The sequence below is a fragment of the Cibotium barometz genome, chromosome 16 (assembly GCF_041138505.1).
Source record: "Cibotium barometz isolate CiBa-2024 chromosome 16, ASM4113850v1, whole genome shotgun sequence".
NCBI classification, from domain to species: Eukaryota; Viridiplantae; Streptophyta; class Polypodiopsida; order Cyatheales; family Cibotiaceae; genus Cibotium; species Cibotium barometz.
In genome coordinates this window covers 39,943,520-39,964,378 of record NC_141061.1, presented here as the reverse complement: position 1 = coordinate 39,964,378, position 20,859 = coordinate 39,943,520, and the positions used below count along the sequence as shown (strand labels likewise).

Genomic DNA, 20,859 nt, shown 5'->3' with positions numbered 1-20,859 from the left:
ATAATTCTACAAACTACAAGTTCTAAACCATTTTATTGTCCTTATATAGAAAAAACTACGAAACCTTCGCGTTTCTTAGCTAAAAGAACAAACGTTTTATCCCGAAACCTCAAAAACCCTGAAACGTCAAAAACCCCGAAACGTTTCTGGCAACTATGTCTAGTGCCACCAATCAAGATCTTTACAACGAAGGGAGAAGTCGAGGACAACCAAAAAGAGAACCGCCTTCTTGGCAACACTGCAGATCAAAGAATGGGTCCTCAAAGCTCACTCTTGGCTACGCCAACAGCCAACACGGTAGTCATAACTCTCCTCACAAAGATAGTTACTTTGGTCGCACAAGGCAAAGAATCCAACATTCTGAAAGATGGGGATATAACAACAATGACACGAGAAGACCATCTACAAGACAATAGTATGATTCTGAAGTTACTAACAGTAGTAGTAACACGGAGGAACATGCAAACACAAGGGCTCATATTCAAGGATCATGGGCAACTCCTCTACTTCCTATCTCTGTGCTCCTACCCGAGGTCACTGGAATAGCACTAGAAAAGGCAGAGCCATCCTCACCTCAGAGCATCACCTTGCGCTCTGAAGTAACTGGTCAAGATAGCAAAGCGGCAAAAGTAGCAGAAGTGGAGATACCTCAATAGAACCTACCAACACTAAATCCGCATACACCTATCAACATGGGAAGGCTGCAGCTATTGGAAGTGCTGAAGGACTGCTCCACCACTCTCCAGAAGGACTACGACGAGCTGCATGACCGACTAATCTCTATGATAATGCCTGACAAAGACCAACAAAAAACCGACAACCACAACACCGTTGAGATCCTCGCTCACATAAAAGAACTCACTGGGAAGTAATCCTCGGAATTCATCCATGGAAGGCATTCGTCATCCTTTGCCTTCCGGATCAACTTGTCCAAGATGTGCTTGCTACCACAGCATTTAGGACTTGGCCTCTACAAGTGCCGAACCAAAGGTCATCACTGACTCTGGTCAAAACTCGCCTAAATGAAAGACATCTAATAGTCCGAAAGATGACAATTTTGTGGGTTCGAGTCGACGGATTGGCAATCCATCCCACCGAGTGTGCCAAGTGTTAGCTATAGGCTAGCCTGAGCCGCGGGCAGGCATCAACCAACGCCACAACAAAAAAATAGCAGCATGTCAGCACAACCAACTGTCAGGGCCCACCTACTTTATTGCAGGAAACAAACATTGGCCCCTTCAATAATTAATTGCCCCCCATGCTTCCACACACCTTCAAATACAACCTACGAGTGCCCACTTTATTTTGGGGAGGCGCACACCTACAAGCAACCGAACGGCTGATACCACCTCCAGCAGACCACGCTCCGGACAAACCTGTACAAGCCTACTACCAAGCCATCCACCTTGTACATCTGCCAAGGCATTCAGGGCAAAGCTTTTTCACATGCCATGCATCCCATATGTACACAAGCCCAAAACACCTTTCAGAATTTTGCCTGACAACAACCAAAAGCATAAGGAGCAGATAAGGCAACTCCAGATTCAACTCGAAAGAGTGCAGATGGAAAAAAACTGATAGAAATACAGGCAACCTTGGCCCAGTAGGAGACACCTAAAGAACAAATTTCCTAGAAAGATCGAGACCGTGAAGCAAGACTGGCCGAACAGTTGGCAGAGAAAGCCAAATGCAAGGCCAAAGAAGAGCTATTGCGGGCGGAGCTTGAAGCGAAGGCGAACCAAGAAGACTTGAGGGACCAATTACAGTAGACACTCCTGACTCTGGTAACTTCTTTCCACCCTTCTCAATGCTCCACAATCCCAGCCATAGCCTCGACAACAGTTATCCGTGCCTCACCGAACTTCACCAAGTACAATGGCAAGTGCGACCATTCGGTTGTGACTCAGTTTATCTACTGGTTTGTTGCGCACTTTTCTCTTTCCAAAATTACAGAAACCCAAGACAAAGTCCATCTGGCAACTCCACCCCTCATAGGTGATGCAGTCATTTGGTGGCAACATTGGTCCCGTTTGCACACAGATCCTTACATTGGCTTACTAGACTATGATCGGGACACCTTTGTATCTGATTTGAAGAATAGGTTTCTACCTCCGCAGTACATGACAAATCTGGAAGATGAGTTCTACAAACTCACCTAGAACGGTTTCCCTGTGCTCACCTACTCCAGCAAAGTGATCACATCAGCTGAAAAGTTGGGGAAGTCCAAGCAGGAGAAGCTCAAGTAGTTCATTCGGGGATTGGATCCAAACATTCGGTTCCTCGTTCGAAATTTTGAACCCCAGCCTTATGACAGGGCTTTGACTCTTGTACAGAATCATGAGATGATGCTCAATGGAGGCACTGCTCCAGTCTCAGCAGTAGCAGCAGTAGATGTAGACCACCCAGCAGAACTAGGCGTTGTCAGGCAAAAATCTGAGAAGTGTTTTGGGCTTGTGTACATATGGGATGCATGGCATGCAAAAAAGCTTTGCCCTGAATGCCCTGGCAAATGTACAGAGTGGGTGGTTTTATGTTTTTTTTACGAGCTCTTGGTGATGCCTTCACGTGAAAATATTACGGGAACCCTGAATGTGATGATGGTTGGTCAATCTGGGGCTGATTCTGGATGCAGAGATGGCGCTCCATTTTTAGCAAGCATGTGATGATGATAGGCAGTGCATGGCACCGACTGCAATGGTCGTGTTTTGGTAAATTATGATGCAGCTGATTGAGAACGTGTGGGCAGTTCTTGCATTTGTTTTGGAAAGTTATGGGCGCCGCATGTTAAGGTGAAGCCAAGGATGCAGAGGGGCCCTCTAAGCATTGTGACCATCCTCCTGGTTTTAAAAAAGAAAAATTAAATAAACACCACCAACGTGGCTAGCAAAAAGAGAGCCCACCTGGCCGCTTGCCTTGCTGCCAGCACAACGAAGATGCCAGAAGGTTGGCGAAGAGGAAAAAGTGAAGGGGGAGTTGCCACCTTGAGGATGATGCTTCTCTGGTGAGCGAGCAGGGTTAACGGTGCGGAGACAGCTGCAGAGGACAGACAGAGGTGTGGTTTGCTGCAGTTGCGATGGGCTCTGGGTGCGCAGGTGACTGGCTGGGGAGCCGCCTTCATGCTGTTGTTGATAGACCAACGGTGACTGGTAGCAAAGAGAAGAAGGTGTTGAGTAAGGTTTTTGGTGGGCTAGCAGCGACTGGCGAGGGGCTGGAGAGAGCCACCAAGGAGATGCTGCTGCAGCTGCTGAAGTTAGGTGGAGAGGGACGTCGATGGGCTCGGACTGTTTTTCTTGGGTGGCCGGTGGTAACTGAAGCAAAGAAGGAGGGAATAGGGCCTGGTAGAGGAGCAAGGGAAGCTGCTACGAGGCTAAGGAGGCTGCACTCATTGCCCAGAGAGACGCGGCTGATGCGGTGCGAGTTGTGGTGGAGCTTTTGGTGAGTTGAAGAAGCTTTTTTGGTGTGGAAAAAGCTTGTTTGAGCGGGCTGTTTTGGAGCAAGCGAGTGGAGAGAGAAAGCACGAGGTGCTGAAGCCGAGAGAGGAAGCTTTTGGAAGGAAGTTTTTTTGGAGTGAAGGAAGCCGAGTGGAGCCAGCTGATTTGTGAAGGAGGAATCTTTTGTATTATTGTGGATAAGTATGCGGTCTTTGATTATCTTGTGGAGTACAGAGTTTTGAGGTATCTCTGTGTGGTGTTTCGTGTTGGTTGTTGGTGCCTCTATTTTGGTTGTCTTTCTGGTGTGGGTGGTGTGGTGAACAGTGAGAAGTGTTCCAGCCGGTGGCTGGTGGTGCCCCCTTTTGTAGTTGTTGTATCAAAGTTTGGGAGGTGAAGGGCTATAGAGGCATGGTCTTTTTTCTTGTTTTCACCTCACAGCGTCTAACCAGTAGTCAGGTAAGGGGGCTCCCAACAACAAGGATAAAAAGAAGAAGGACCAGAATAGCTCTTTTAGTGGTAAGGAGAGACAAGATGGACCTAAGAAGACCCCTGAAGAAAAGATCAAGGAGGGCCTTATTGGAGGATTCTTATAGTCAGATGAGAAGGAATAGTACTTCAAAGAGAACCATTATTTTTTCTGCCACCACACGGGACATGCCAAGAAGGATTGTACCAAATGGCAAGTGGAAAAAAGCAAACAACCAGCCTCTACAGGGGCTACCGCCACAGCTGTACCATCCCCTCTACGCCCACCATCAACCACCAATGTTGTTCAACTTTTGCGACTCTTCTTCCTGCATTTTCTCTTTGCCATGGAATGGCTGTCCCACATGTTCATGTTCCCTAATGTGCACCACATGAGTTTACTCATCCTGTAAAGTATTGGAAGCATGCATTTCATTGTCCCCGCCTCTTGTGTTAGCATCTCCGACATTCACTATATGGGGGTGTCCATAGTGTCCTAAGTGTAGAGATAGCTAGTGTTCGTGGTGATCATCTTTCACAATAGAAGTGAAAGAGAACTGTATGCTCTGATACCAATGTAACTTGGTTGAACACAATGCTAAACAATGCACTTAAATACACCAAGATTTAATGGACAACATGCTCAATACAAGAAGTAATTTGCGGAATTGACAAGAGACGCACAATGATCCGGAATAGCTGGCCTCTTCCTCAAATAAAGTATATTGATCTTCGGAGAATCAAGTACAAAGTGTCATGGGCATTTTTTACTAGATTTCCATATCAATGCATATGAATATAGTATTGCACACAATGTCGTTGTTGGTGTAGACTTGCAACTCACACTACCCTATCAAGTGCCCATGTTTCCTACCATCCGCTCTCTATTGTTCCACCAACATGTGGTAGCAACAATCTGCAAGAGAGCACGTACGACAAGAGAACACTACACAGGGTATGTGATCATGGAGTCCGGTTCCTCCCTCATGCTGTTTGCTTCCATATTAAAGCATCAAAGCTTACCAATTGCAAGTAGAGTCGATGACAGCGGAAGTCTGCGCAATGGGGAGTGTTGAAATCTTCGATTTGTCGCGATCCTTCGTGACAAAAGTCTTCAAGAGGATGAAGGGAACCTTGGGTAAGTTTCCTATAGTTCAACTTGAGAAAGGAGGGCTGAAATAAGGGTTTTCAGCAAAAAGACCAAGAATTACAGCAAAAATAAGAGCTATTTTGCATAATTTCAATCATTGGGAGTGTGTGGGAGAACAAACACCACCTAGAAACACTCTTGGAAACTTGGAAAACACACTAGCAAGCTTGGATATGGAGTTGGGAAGGAGAAAGTGCAGAAAATATAGTCAAAAAGGCTTCATGAAGGAGATGCCTCTACTGCTAGAGAGAGGGAAGAGAGAGATGGTGAGTTGTCTACGCTAGGTGTCAGGTAGAGAGGACAAGTGCCTTGTGGTGCAAGCTATAATGGACACATGGCTGGTTGCTCCCTTTGTACAAAGGGGATAAGGTCTGGGCAGTGAACATTGGGTTTTGTCCACCTCGGGACATCAGTGTGTGCGAACACAGGGTTGGTCATAACTTATGGTTGCCCAAAACTTAATGAAGTGTGTACACACTCACTTATAAATTAGTGCTAATTTCTAAGGCTAGGTTTATGATCGATACTTACAACCTGTCACATGCTACATAACCATGTCAACAGACAATTTCACATGCACGGTTCACGGGCGGGTGTCCCCTTACCCGGAACTACACATTGGTTAGGCAAGCATGAAAACAACATGCAATTTCAATTGCAAGCAAGCACATAATGATGCTATGCAATGTAGCATTGGTAAGGACAATCCTCGTTTGTGAAGCTATACCAAAATCGACGTGCTCCAGGCAAGTACATTAGGTACCAAACCCAATGGAACACCAATCTTGAAGGCATTTCCGAGCATGTACACACACTCACAAGTCCCAATGGAAAGCCAAGTCTACAGTATCACATGAGTGGCATCAATCCTCGGCATATGCAACTGCCATGGATGGGTGGACCAATTGGGTGGTCAAATCGTGACACACTCTGCACAGTCTTTGCACACATGCGCAATACATGAGCTCCTTGCAATGCATCGTGACCAGATACATTATGTTGTACATCTTGCAAAGCCTCTCGAGATGGCGACATGTCTTGATGTGCATTTTCATGACCCCCCATGCTATGTGCATCATTCGTACCGTCCAACCCCATGACTCAGCAAAGTTACTTTGACCTGATACATCCTTCTGCGAAGATGACTTAGGAGATTCATCACTCTGACCTAATACATCATCTTTCTACAATACATTGTGTGGGTGATACATGAGTGTGTGCTAGCATTCTCACCATGAGGGTGGCTATGAGAGATGACTTGCCACTCCTGGCGGAACATTGGCCAAAACGAAGCCTTAGGCTGTGTCTCTTGAGAGCCACGTCGTTTGCGTTGTCTCCTCTGACCCCTAGCCCTAGGGTAATCCCTAGCAAAGTCCGCTGGTTACAAACTCATCATTGGTCAGGTTTACTTGCAATCTCCATACGTTGCTTCATCAGATCGTAAGGTCCTAGAAGCAACACAAAGTCCTCAAAAAGCTCATTTTCATAGGCAAGCACCATAACTCTGGTACTACATCTGTGTCGAGGCAGTGACCACCTAGGTAGAAGAGGTCGGCAAGGCAAGGGTATGGGGACCAGTCCTAAGCTGATCCAATGAGCTCGAGCATTGGCCAATATACGTGTGCAGGACCAGGGAATCTAAGTGTAAGAGGAAAGCGGTTCTGGGCTTCAACAAGGTCGAAATAGCTAGTGTATGGTAGGAAAAACATCTTTATCGGGCCCAACGCGAATGGGCTGCCCTTCATCACTTCTGAGGCTGCTTCCTTAGCATCGAAGTCCACTTGGAAGAAGCCACTCCCAAGAAACCTCACATCTTTGAAGCGGAGGACGAAGGCAAAGGGCAACGCCACAAGCCTTTTTCAATCTCTACAAAGAGAGTTGCCAGCTCGGCTTTTGTAAAATTAATGGTTCGCCCGGCCGAGGGGGATTGGTTAGCCATGATGCTAATTTGGGTAAGGCCTAGTACCATGGCTAGGTAGCAAGCCAGGGTAGGTTAGTAGGCAGAAGATACGGGCAGGGGGGGTCGCAGCGGCATAGTTGCAATGAAACGCGTTTCATTCCATCTGGATGAAAGGAAACGTTTCATTGGAATGAAACATCTTTCTTTCATGTTGCCTGGGAAAACCTACGTTTTTCAACGTTTTCTATCCAAAGAGCACGTTTTTGGAAAAGAAACGTCTACAGGTGACTGGAAACTGATTGAAGGGGCTCCTGCGGCCTTGCACAAATTAGCTCCTCTAGTTTACTATTTGTCATCATTCATGCATGATTGCGTCTATCAGGCTTCAACATGCTTTACTTTGTGTGTTTTAGACTTCAGTTTACTTTTTTTGTATCAGCTCAGGATTCAAACTTTTTGTGATCACTTTGAGTGCCATTATTGAGTAGTTGCCATTATTGATGATGAAATCCAGATCTTGATTCTTGATGTTGCCAGTTTATTTATGCCAATTGGTCAGTGACTCAGTTGGGTGCCCACTGTAACTGGGTCATCGAGATTCTTTAGTTTTAGCTTGTAAACATGTTTTAATGTGTAAATGATGCATGTTTAATATTGTTTTGTAGGGAAGGCAACATATTTTTAACATATTATAAACCTGTATATAAATTTTGAGGCCTGTACCCCCCCTTTTGTATGAAACGTTTTTGAAACTTCTAGAAAATGAAACCGTCTTGTGTGTAAAGAGGCTTGAAGGAAACTTCGAGAACATTGCCTCCCACACCTATCACATGCTTGGACACATGGCACTCCTATGCACGCTCCCTCTATCGTATCCCCCATGAGCCACCTATGCCCCCACCTGCATATCTCCACCCCACCACCTCCACTTTCTTCACAAAGGGTATGGGCCTCAAGGCCATCTGTAGACTACATAATGGGCAGGCCCAGGATCTTGAGGGACTCACTGCCGAGTACATGTCTCATGCCAATGATACCCTGGTGCCCCTACTTGCCTACATGTTCGATAGAGCTCTCTATGAAGGATTTCCACCCTCTTGGTCCACTAACACCATCATTGCCATCCTCAAAGCCGGTGATCCACTTGATCCCAATAACTACATGACGATCATGAGTGGCCACACATTGGCCAAACTCTATGGATCAGTGCTCGAGGTGGAGCTCAGTTCATTTGCAGGGAGACAGGGATGCAGAGCCTTAGAGTAGGTAGGCTTTCGGAGGAGAAACTATACCTTTGACCACATCTTTACCGTCCGTTCCATCATACAGGAGGGCAGATTAGAACATCAGAAGATTTAATGCTGCTTTGTGGAATTCCACAAAGCTTTTAATATTGTACCCCGAGCAGCCTGCCTCCTACAGCGTCTATAGGAGATAGGAGTCCCATCTGATATGGTTTGGAGCATCATTGCCTTCTATGAGAGTGCCACTGGGACAAATGAGAGCCCCAAGGGGTATGTCGCAGGAGAGTTCCAGCACTATTGGGCTGAAACAGGGCTGCCCTCTATCACCCACTCTTTTTGGCCTCTACATTGATGAGATATTGAGCTTCATTCACAGATTAGGTGGGCTGGTTCCACACTGGCCGGCATATTGATCCTTCTATTACTCTACATCGATGAGATATTGAGCTTCATTGACAGATTAGGAGGGGTTGGTTCCACACAGGCTGGCATATTGATCCTTCTATTACTCTACACAAATAACATCATCCTCCTTTCAGATTCAGCTGAGGGACTTTAGAGGTGTTTGGATGCCTTACATGATTCTTGCACTCAGTGGGACCTGGCACAATCTCCATAGGATCCCCTCTATATGTGAAGCTCAATCTGGATGCGAAGGGGAGGGAGGTATTGAACACCATTACCTTGGTTTTACCAAGGTTAAGAGTGATCCTATGTCTACCTTGGTGTCATCCTATTCTACCTTGGTGTCACTCTCAGTGGCCCATGCTTTACCATGCTTCCCATGCTTTACCATGCTTCTCAACCTCTACGTCCATTGCACATGGATCACACCTTCAAAACTTCCACTGAAGATGCACTTTTATAGAGATCACTTCCTCAAGCTCATTGAGGATGGATTCATTCAGTAGCCAGGCTACATGAGTGTTCACATGTCCCATGCCATGCAGATTGCGATTGGCCAGATACGAGTTTCATCCCACTGCCTCAAAGTGGAGACAGGGAGAGCAGAGCGCATCTTCAGAGGAGGGGAGCTCATACGGAGACACAACGAGGAGAGGATTTGTTGATTATGTCACACAGAGATTGAGACAGAGGAGCATACATCCCTGCCCAGTATACTATGAGTGTCGCAGGAGGTTTCACTATCTGTTCCATGAGGGGTTTGGGCCACTTTCCAAGATCATTGACTTCCTAGACTAGTGCTGCCTAGGGCTCTTTTTGCTCGAGCTCCATAGACAAAGGAACACATACTTGAGAGAGCTTAATCCCCAACCATCCCACCCCCTCCCTCGCTAGCCAACCATCACCAGCTTCTTCCAGATTGAGGAGGAGGACACCCATATAGTGGATCCCGTGGACCCACTTCAGGCATGCAGATCCGCCTCGCTCAAGAGTTACCTCGTACCAGGCACACGCACTCCAGCGTGCGATGTGCCCAAGAACCCCCAGATGACAACCACGATCCATTTTTCAGCTCCATATCCAAGGCATGCTCCACCACCATCGAGCTACCTTTCCATGTGATGTAGCTGAGGGAGACCTCTCGGGGCATACTGATTAGCCCCATGCTTGATATATTGGAGAGAGGTATACCATCTATTGGGGGCTGATGCTCCTTTCATGTTTCATGTTCCTTGTATTCCATTATGAGATTTCCATGGACATTTTTGTATCATTCCAGTGGGATAGTTTTGCTTTGTTCTAATTTATTTTCTGTTCCATGATGAGATATGCCATGGACGTTATTGGATGACTTCGGGCTCATAGAGACATTGGGTCTTCAGTAGATGCTTAATATATCTTTCTTTCTCTCTCTCTAGATTGACCGCCCCTTCCCTTAGACAGAGGACTTGTACCTAAGGACTAGGACTACTTGTACCTTAGACAGAGGACTTGTACCTAAGGACTAGGATATCTTTCTTTCTCTCTCTCTAGATTGACCGCCCCTTCCCTTAGACAGAGGACTTGTACCTAAGGACTAGGACTACTTGTACCTTAGACAGAGGACTTGTACCCAAGGACTAGGACTACTTTTTTTTTTCTCCCACACCACGCGTTTCAGTGGCTGTAGGTCTACTTTGTGAATTTGTAATATGGTCTCTCAAATGATTCTAAGATTTTTTCCATGGTACGGTTACTTCATGGATTCATTGTAAGACTTTTGGTCTTATAGACCCTTCGGTCTTTTGCAGATGTTAATTTAACTTTTCTTTTTCTGTTTTGTCCTTCCTTAGTTTAGTCTAGTTTTCATGCGTTGAATTATGAGTAGTTGAGTTTTTCTTTATTTAGTAACTCAATTAAACATCGAATTTGAAAGAGTTTTCATTTAGATTCCTGAAGTTGCAAGGTTTCCAATGTTTTCTTTGCTTTGTTTTAGTTTGTTGAGAGAGTTCATTGTAGGTGTCATTTAAAATTGTAAGCTTGGATATATTTCAATCTTGTGATGCTATTTGTTTCTTGAATGAAATTTAACCTTTTCCATTTGAGCATTGTCAATCTAGGGGTTTTAATGGGCAAAGGTTGAAGAGAAAGATTGGCAATGGTATTCATACTTTACAGTATGTTACAAATAAGCTGCTGTTAAATAAGAATTTTCATTCAACCTTTTTTCATTAAAACCCGTCAGTTGAATTATCAATCTAGGGGTTATAATGGGAAAACATTGAAGAGAAAGATCGGCAACAGTGTTCATACTTTACAGGATGTTTAAAATAAAGTTACTGCTTAAATAAGAACAATTGCTATGGTGACTGTGATCCGTCATTTCTGTGCAGGTGTGTGTTCAAGGCTCAATGGGAGAGGGCATATTTTCAGGGATGCCCTTGCAATTGGCAGGCACTAGGCGAATGCTTGAAGTGATGGATTGGGGAGAATATGAATCAAAGGGAACATTTATAAACATTGGATCAATCGGTACAACTTTTTGAAAAGAGTTTTGTTTTTCCCTTTTGGTGGCATAAAAAGAAAGTTCGAAAAAATCATAAAAAAGTGTTTATATCATGGTTGGGAACAATTTGATGTTTGATTAGCCTCTGGGTGGCATAAAAAAAGAGTTTTAAAAAAATCTGCAAAGACAGTCAAGACATCTCCACTGGTTGGTGGGCAACCCATGGTGTAGAAACAGCCAGAAGAATTGGCATGGATCCCTCTTGTCCTTGATACCCAGCTCCAGCCGAGACAGTGTGTCATTGCTTATGGGAGTACAAAGGAGCACAGAGGATTTGGGTATCTATAGCCCAGCTATTGGGCAGGTTGAGGAGTGATCCTATATATATTACGTGGGGTGCTATTGCATGATTGATTCAGTCTGGCCCAAAGATTCTCTTTGAGGGCAGGTCTGTTGAGTATTGACACCATCTTGGAGATTATTGCTAGTATCACATGGTGGCATATGTGGAAGACCAGATGCTCAGAGGCCTTTGAGAGTATTCATGATTACGACAACCAGTGTATCTGTAGTACATGGAGTGACATCGTTCATACTTTTTTGGGCACCTCGCCCCAATACATGGATCGTCTAGAGCTGCGCAAACAAAATGCAACACATTTATGAGACTGGAACCATGGTATTTTCTTCTCCTCCAATTCTATGGGGCTTTTATGACAACAAAGTCCCCCGATTAGTTGACATCTCCCTTTCTATGATTTTATATTACTTAATAGAAGTCTCTTTTTTGAAAAAATAAAAAAGTTGAAGACATCCAAGAGGCACAGGAGGAGAAAAAACAGGAGATACTCACACGGGCAGAAATCACCCAGAAAGCTCAGTTTGATTTGGAGGAAACAAACAAATGAATAGAGATTGTTAAAAAACAAAAGCCTCCATGCCTGGGGGCAGACGGGCTTCCAGTTTCCTTCTTTCTTTGCCACTGGGACCTCATGGAAGGCGGCCTTTGAGCAGCCTTCAATGAGATTATGACTATAGGTGCCATGTGAGAGAGGCTTTCAGAGGGTTTGATTCACTTGATTCCTAAGGAGGGTGGTGACAGATTGGAGATCTGGACGTGGAGATCCATCACACCTCATTGGGACCTCCTACAAGATTTTGGCCAAGGCCATCAACTGGAGACTTCAGCCATTCCTCCTTGACTTGATCCATGACACTCAGATAGGTTTTGTTCAGGATTGGAGCATTTTGGACATCTTCACTTTTTGGGAGGCGACAGCTTTGGCCAGGATGCGGCATCAAGACCTCATTGTGCTCCTCCTAAACTTTGAGAAAGCTTATGATAAAGTTGCCTAGAGGCTTTTAGAGGGCATGGGGTTCCCAATGGAGTGGATCCGTGGTCTTTCAGGCCTCTACTCAGCCTCTCACAGTCAGGTTCTCATTCGGGGAGCCCAAGGTTATAGATTCCCCCTCTCTCGCTCGGTACGACAGGGCTGTCCACCACTGGCACCTTACCTCTTCCTATTTGTCGCCGAGGCTATGAGCAGTTTTCTCTCAACTCAAGAGATAGGGCTCTAAGGATTGCATCTCCCCATCCGTACTCAAAAGGAGCTGCTAGATTTAGAGTTTGCAGATGACACAGCAGCATACCTATCCGGAAATGTGGGGAATCACCAGAGATTCGCTAAGGAGATTGAGATCTTTCGTCACACATCAAGAGCGCAGATCAACTGGCACAAGTCGTAAGGTTTTTGAGTAGGCTCTACACCCGTCCCGACTTGGCGACCGGTTGAGGCTTTCCAGTGGATCCCAAGGGGCACTCCAGTTTGTTATCTAGGATGCTAGGTGGGCATCGATATCTCCCCGGAGCAGCAGCTTGCCCGTCTTCTTCTGAGCATTCGGAAGAAGCTTTTGTACTGGAGTTCAATGAGGCATTCCTTAGCCGCCCGATTGGTGGTGGCAAACCAGGTCCTTGCCACCATGTGGTACATTACTTCTTGTTGGGCCTTCTCCTGAGCATGCATTGGTCAGGTACTGCGGTTGATCCGGAACTCTTCTTGTGGGACGGCAGTGATGGGAGGCATGCCCGGGCCAAGGTGGCTTGGAGAGTGATCATTCAACCGCGGACGAAGAGGGGGCCTAGGCCTCATTGATCCCGCCATTTAGAGCCGCGCCCTACTAGGCAAGTTGATTGTTAGAGGACTTCTTCCAGGTGGTGAGCCTTGGAAGGACTTCCTCTTGGTCGAGATTTTAGCCCATACTCCGAGAGTGGGGGGTCCCTAGCCGCAGGGCACAACATGGATCTTCACAAAGATGCGGGCCTGTGGCTTTAACCTAGCTTTTGAGGACAGATTTGCAGCAAGCCTACTACGAGCTTGGGATCACCTCAGGCCGGCCCTTTAGCAGTTAGCTCTGGTAGCCTTGGAGGAGCGTCTTCGGCAGCCCCTGATCTGGAACCCTTGATCCATTTGCCCAGCCAGTGGCCACATGTTGGGGGCCCGACCTCATGTATCATGGGAAGCGTTGAGCATAGGACCTGCAAGTCCCTTGGAGATTGGCTTGCATTAAGAGAGCTTCCCCCGGAGACTCAAGAGAGAGGCGTGGCTAGGATCCGGGGTAGAGACAGACTTCGCCTCAACATCGACTTTGCTATTCCCAAAGAGCGGGTGACCCCCATCCCAGACCGAACCACCCCGCAGTGGCTAGGTGTGTTTACTAGGCATGATATTCTCTTGGCAGTCCATGGCGTGGTTGAGACCTGTGGTTTGCTCACTTTCTCTATTGGACCCCATGGTAGATTAGAGAGATCAAAGTCCCCTCTGGATGATTTCAGTGGCTGCACCTTACAAAGGGTGAGGGTGATTGGATTTTAGGCACACGAGTGGCACATTGACCCCCCCCCCCCCCCCCCCCCCCCCCGCCAGGGAAAGACACTGGCGGTTATGGATTTGGGAGAGCCAGCCCCTCGCGCGTCTCCAGTGGGACGCAGGGGAGTGGACCTCGCATGATCCTGCTGATCGAGAGGAGACACTGGATATCCTATTCTTCATATACACCACGCGGCTAGGCCGCAGGATTTAGATGCCAGAGGTTGAGGGCACCCCGGAAGAAGCAATCATATGACCTCTCACAGCGGTTTCTCTCAAATTTTTGGAAGAGGCTCTGGGACAATTTCGGCCTCGAAACATCACCCTCTTTCTTTGGCTGCTGGCACACAGAAGTTGGCGGTTGGCACATGGTTGGCCATTGGTGGTCGACCAATAGCTTGTTCGAGGTGCGGCCACCCTTAGGAGTCTCAGCGACATTGTCGTTGGGATTGCTCGAAGGTACAACACCCATATTCATGGGGCACTATCGCTTGGGCCACAGAGGTTGAGGTTGTCATGCTTTATGAGGAGGAAGGTGGGGGGACTAGCCCTTCAGGTCTCTCACCTTTGCATTTTGGTAGTACAAACTGGACTCCGGATTCGTGCCAGAGATGGGAGATTTGCAACATTGCAGGGTGGCACATCTGGAGAGCTCGATGCAGCGAAGCCATCAAGAGCACCCACACTCCACCTGCGGAGTCCATCAGGAGCATTTGGCTCGACATCATTCATACCCTCCATGGTCAGGGGGGGAAGTTGCAAAGCAGCTCTGACTGCATGAGGAAGCAGCGGGAAGCTTTCTCGAGTCTCTGGCGGCCTGGCCTTTTTCTCACGGATAGAGGTGGTGATCCGACTTCGCATTACATACCACCTGTGTGGTTATTCTCTCCGCCTCCCCCTTGTATGAGATCGCCTTCTCCTCATAGAGCAGCTAGCTGGAGAAGTGCATCTTTCTCCACCTTTTGATTCTTTGATCCCCGCCCCGTACATGGAGGCGAGTGTGGATCTAGCCCTTCGTGGTTGTATTTAGCCCTTCGAGGTTGATTTTTTGTTAACTAATAGAGGATCTTTTTCAAGGGGAAAAAAAAACAGAAGCCACCAGCAGCCAATTCCCAGGAGAAAATGAGCCACCTTGGATGAGGAACAAAAGAGGAAGGCTAGGGCATTACATATCAGGGTAGCAGGAGACTTGAGGGCACAGCAGCTAAGGATGTTGGTCTGGTGGTATGCAAATAGGTCGAGATGGAGGGGACACCCTGTAAAGACACATGGAGAGTAAGGAAAGACGGATAGGGAACGTCGACTAATTCTGAAATTCCAAGAGGTGGCAGATCGGGAAGCTTTTTGAGGAAGCAGGCTTTCATGTGAAGAACAAAGATCTATATAGGAGATGACTTAACCCCTCTACAGGTAGCATATAGGAAAGAGCACATGGCTGAGGTCCAAAAAGCACGAGCTCAAGGTAAACAGGCGGTCTATAGAGATGGAAGGATATCATCACTAAAAGGTGTCTATTATTGCACGAGGTCTATGGGACAGAGGACATGCTGAAATAGCAGTGTGGAATTGCAATGGGACACTATGGGTCTGATTCCGGCAGTTTTATAGAGACATATAATGTGAGACAACTGTTATTCTACACTGAGACTCATCAAAGTTTGGAGAGACGTCTTCCGGATACACATAGGAGTCTGCATATAGAGCTGAAACCAGATTTGATGGAGGGGTTTGAGTCAATGGATACACATAGGAGTCTGCATATAGAGCTGAAACCAGAACTGATGGAGGGGTTCACGGATCAGGGGCAGTGGCAGTACTGTTTAGAGACCAGCTGAGCCACATGGTCACAATAGTGTAAAGGGATGAGGAAGCTAGATTCATGTGGGTCAAGCTCAGCTTTCCTAAAAGGTGAAGCTTATACATTGTTGTATGCTACTTCCCACCAAATACATTGAGATTCTCTGGCAAGATTCTTCTCTACATGCCACTTTACAGTGACACTACAGATTTATCCACACAGAGAGATATCCTATTGGTGGGAGACTTCAATGCACGGGCACAGAGCTTCCAATCTCAGCCTTATGATTTTGATCGGGACCCACGAACCATAGTTGCAAGGCATGGCAGATGCTGGAGGAGAAGAGGTCTCCCACTCAGATTACAGGCTCAGCTACATGACGTGCGTATGCACAAAGGCTCTGTGATGCCCCAGCCCAGGACCCAGCCCACCTTTGGCATATCTCAGATACCCCAACCAACCAGATCCTCTCTCTTCTCTGTGGCCAATGTCACTAGGGCCAAGGACCATCATGATCTCCGAGCTGAGCACATTATACATGCATGTGACACCTTGGTACCCTTCTTGGCTGAACTGTTCAACATTGCCATATGCCAAGGTCTTCCCTCGTCATGGTCCACCAACACTATAATTTTGATCCACAAAGCCTGGGATGCCTTGGACACCGACAACTATCACACCATCACGATTGGGCATACCTTAGACAAAGTCTTTGGTTCAGTCCTAGAGGCAGAAATCAGCAACCATGTAGAGAGACCCGGACAACGAGCCAAGGGCAGGCGGGATTTAGGAGATCTTTCTCGACATTATACCACTCACTCTTAGAGTTACCATTGAGGAGGCCAAGCATAGCAGGTGTGTGTATTGCCGTTTTGTGGATTTTTGCAAAGCATTTGACAGTCTCCCCCCCACGGGCTCATCTATTCAAAAGACCCCCGGAGCTTGCTGTCCCAGCAGATATGATATGGGGGTCCTCACATTATACGAGTCTGTGACAGGGAGAGTTCGAGCATCTGGAGGTATGACAGAGCAGATTAGGAGCATCATTGGGGCAAAGCAAGGCTGCCCGCTATCACAGGAGCTTCATTGACAGGCTAGGAGGTGTTGGATCTGCACTAACTGATACATTAAGACCTATCCTCCTCTATGCCAATGGCATTGCCCTAATTTCAGATTCAAAGGAAGGGGCATTTGGATGCTTTTTGATCCTTTTGTCATGAGTGAGACCCAAGGGAAAACCAAAGTCATGATATTTAACACCTCGAGGGCAGCAGCAAAAAGACATACATTTACATATGGCTGTGGAGATAGTCTCATCATACCTACCTTCTTGGGACCGATCTTTACCATGAGGCCAGCAGCACAGACACGTATGACACAAGGGCATGCAGCCTTGGCTAGGTTGGAGAGAGAATGTTTCCAGGCACATTTCCAAGAACTCAGCACAAAACCATGGCTAACCATGACTTTTTGATACTTTGGTCACTCCTATTGTAGTGTCTTATGGGATAACCTTTTGGGGACTAGACATAGGGCAGAAAGACTGGCAAAGCTTGGAGAGGATATAGATTTTTCCAGGATGATTCGGAGCAAGGCATCCATACCACACGAGATTGTCAGGGCAGAGTTTGGAGCTGCTGCTCTGGTTGTAGATGCTCTCTTCCAAACAGTGATATACCTACGTCAGATATATAACACTAGGTAGTGGTCGCCTTTCAAGATTAGTCTAGGAGTCATCGTAGAGGCTGGAAGCAGAGGGTGAGACATGGTCACGGAATGCCTGGGTTAGGAGCTGGTTTGCCTCACATTTCTTGAACCTTGATGACTTGCCACCTTTTGAATAAAGTCTTCTTTCCCACGGAGAGATCAAATGCCTTGTCTGCACAGACTTGATTAGATTTGATTTACCCCCCTAAATCCCGCGTCTACAAAGAGCACTTCCTCTATCCTACCTTATGGATGTGGATATGCATGTGGATGTGGATATGGCACACCAACGTTGACATGATTTATGTACAACCCAGGGCCCTTGGGCCTTGGGCTTGAGGGAGATAAGTTTTCTTTTACCCATTTCATTTCATCTGTTACCAGATCTGTTAACACAACTTTGTAATTTTTTGTCTCATAAACCTTTATGGTCTTTTGAAGATGTTTCATAGAACTTTCTTTCTTTCTTTCTTTCTTTCTATGGTGACTATGTTCTAGTGGACTTCTCTAAGTTCTGTGATGCATCATCCAGAACAAAGGCCCTAATCCCTCTTTGAAATGGTAGAGTGAGCATCGAAAAATATAATGTTTGCAGTACTCTGCTTCTCGAGTACTCCATAATCTCCATGTTTTCCTCTCTATTGGGATGCTCTCTGCTCGCCCCATCTCAATCTGAGAAGATACTGTCAGTTGGTCAATTGTAATCCTCATGGCATGAGCTACCTGGGCCTTCAATGAATCCGTTCTCAGTGGTCCACATAAAGTGCACTTTGTAGAATTGAAGTTTCACGTGGAGCTCAGCTTGTGATATGGATGTCTTATCTATGTGAAGCCAGGTCAGAGCTAAGTGGATAATGCGGTTGATCTCCTTCTCTGAGAGAGCAAGGAAAGGGGAGTCTAGGCTAAGGACCAAGTCAAAGGCTTTCGGAAAATGTACAAAACAACAGTAGACCTGCTGGTGGTGTGCTCTGGCCTCCTCATTCATGGCCTTGAGGGTGAAGATATGGTCTACTGTTGAGTAGTTTCCCTTGAAGCTTGGCTCGCATGGTGATCTCCCTGCATCTCTATGAGAGAGAAAGGAAAGGTATATTAACGTCTTCAAAAGACCTAGGGGGTCTGTGAGACCAAACTGTAGTACAACGTATCCATGATGAATACTGAACCATGGAAAAGAAAAAACTGTACAAAACTAGCTACATAAGCTAAAGCATCTATGATGAATACTGAACCATGGAAAAGAAAAAAACTGTCCAAAACTAGCTACATAAGCTTAAGTATCCATGTGATGATACATGATGACAATGTGTGGTCATACCGTGGTACCATCCTCCTCTGAAATAGAATGAAAAGCAGCAATAGCAGCTCCCCTCTTGATGGTAGCTCGCCATGTCATCGGAGGATATCCTGGATTTGCAGCTGCCGGGTGGAGGAACTAAGCCTGTGAGATCTGGGGTGTCTGGCCCTAAGAATGGATCGCACACGGTCACTAATGACACCCCGTGTACATGGAGACACTTTATCACACGTTTGTGTAGACTGTCGTGGACCTGACTGGTCCTGCTGCTGGAATCCAAACTCATGGGTTACCATACGATTGAATAAGGTCTTTTATCATAGTAACATGAATCAGCCATTTCCTAGCCAAAATGTGGAATTACGGTTTGTGTGGAAGTGGCAATTCTGTTTTTATGTCTTGTTTCATAATCTTCTTTCCACTAATCCTTTTTTAAAAGGGAATTTTGAAACTGCAAGTCCACTAATCCACTTCAGTTTTCTCACTATTTTCTCTAAAGTAGAATATTCCTTAAGTTTGACCTACTTCTCCTTACTTTTCCCCTCATTTCTATTCTTTTTCAGCTTTAATATTTCTCGATATGGTGAAATTTTAAAGATTTGCCATTTCGTAGCTGTTTCCATTTCTTTTTTTTTCATTTTTTTTTTCAGAAAGAGACTTCTATTAGCTGTTTCCATTTCCAGTTCTAGGCCATCGCCATTGTTGTGCAAACATAAGCTATTTCCATTCCATGTAGGTCTGTCCTTTGTCCCCAAGGAGTGTGTCCGGGTGAGGCATGACTTTGCTATGCTTTGGGTCTCTATCGTGTTGTGTGTGTGATATTTTTTGACGGAAAAGAGACTACTATTAAGTATGAAAAAATTTTACAAGACGGGAGATTTGAAACCAAGCAAAGGGAAATCTCAACCAATCAGGTGCCTTGTGCTGTCAGCAAGGCCTCATATGAGGGAGAGTGAAAAAAATGCCATGATCCCATTCTCTCTTGAATTGGCCACGTTTTCTCTCTACATCCCTCAGAGATCCCTGAATCTTGGTCCAAGTGCCATGAGCATGTCGATAATATCACACCAGATCCTACAAATGCACTGTGTATCATAAATCAAAGTGCCTTCCATGGCCTCAGTGCATCTAGCCCTCTAGATGTGCCAAGCTGTGATGCACTGAGAATCCTCTAGATGTGCCAGGCTGTGAGGTTTTCATGGACGTGAGAATTAGTCCTCAGAAATGACTTTTGGGAGATTTAGATCCACATGTCTGCGAAAACTTGAATCCCCATGACAACTTCAATTCTTGCCTTGATAATGCACAGGGCTGTCCAAAGATCAAAATGGTGGCAAAGCATCTATGGAGAGGCCATGTGCTGTCATTCACTTTGTTGTTGTGGCTTGCCATGAAATGTAAGCTTCTTGTAAAGTGAGATGCATGGATGAGGATATGGCTAGCCATGGGACTCGCTTTCTTCTTTGTGTCATGGTTTCAAAGTTATGTACCCTTTGTATGTAAGTAACCCGCAAGGTTTGCTGACAATACTGCCCAAAAATCAGCTTTGTGAAGCTGTATCAGATTGGCATCCCATCTCCTTGATGCATGCGTGTCATAAATAAATTGATGACCAAGATGCTTGTTAATAGAATAAAGGGTGTCCTCCATGTAGGTTTACATCCAGCATAGTATGGATTGGTCCCTCGAAGACAAATCACTGACAATATAGCAAATGCATACATAGGCATTGAATATGCCAAGTATACGTAGGAGGATGTTCTCATCATGCAGGTAGACATAGCCAAGGCCTTTGACACAGTGCATTGGGACTTTATAGCTCATGTAATGGACAGAATGGGCTTTGGACCTAGAATGAGAAATGTCATTTTCTGACTTTACCAAGAGGGAACAACTATATGCCTTTTGGGTGGAGAACTTTCAGCCTCTTGGCGTATTGGGAAATCTGTTCGGCAGGGTTGTCGGCTTAGTGCACTACTGTATGGAGATTATATGTTCGTCTCATCCAAGAAAGGCCTACAATCTATCTACATTGGGGATTCGTTATGTACATGACTTTGTGGATGAAAATGGTTATGTTTTTAACTTTCCACATGCCGTTTAGACAATGTAA

The 20,859-nt window shown here is 46.0% G+C and overlaps 1 protein-coding gene across 2 annotated transcripts in view; it reads left to right on the top strand.

Moving 5' to 3' along the window:
• Positions 1 to 20,859, top strand: part of LOC147630642 (adenylate kinase family protein) — a 140,407-nt gene that overhangs the window by 54,207 nt on the left and 65,341 nt on the right. For both annotated transcript variants that reach the window (XM_086810572.1, XM_086810571.1), the window contains exon 12: positions 10,968 to 11,106. In XM_086810572.1, coding sequence (XP_086666698.1) covers positions 10,968 to 11,106 — 139 coding nt within the window. The remainder of the gene's footprint in view (positions 1 to 10,967; positions 11,107 to 20,859) is intronic.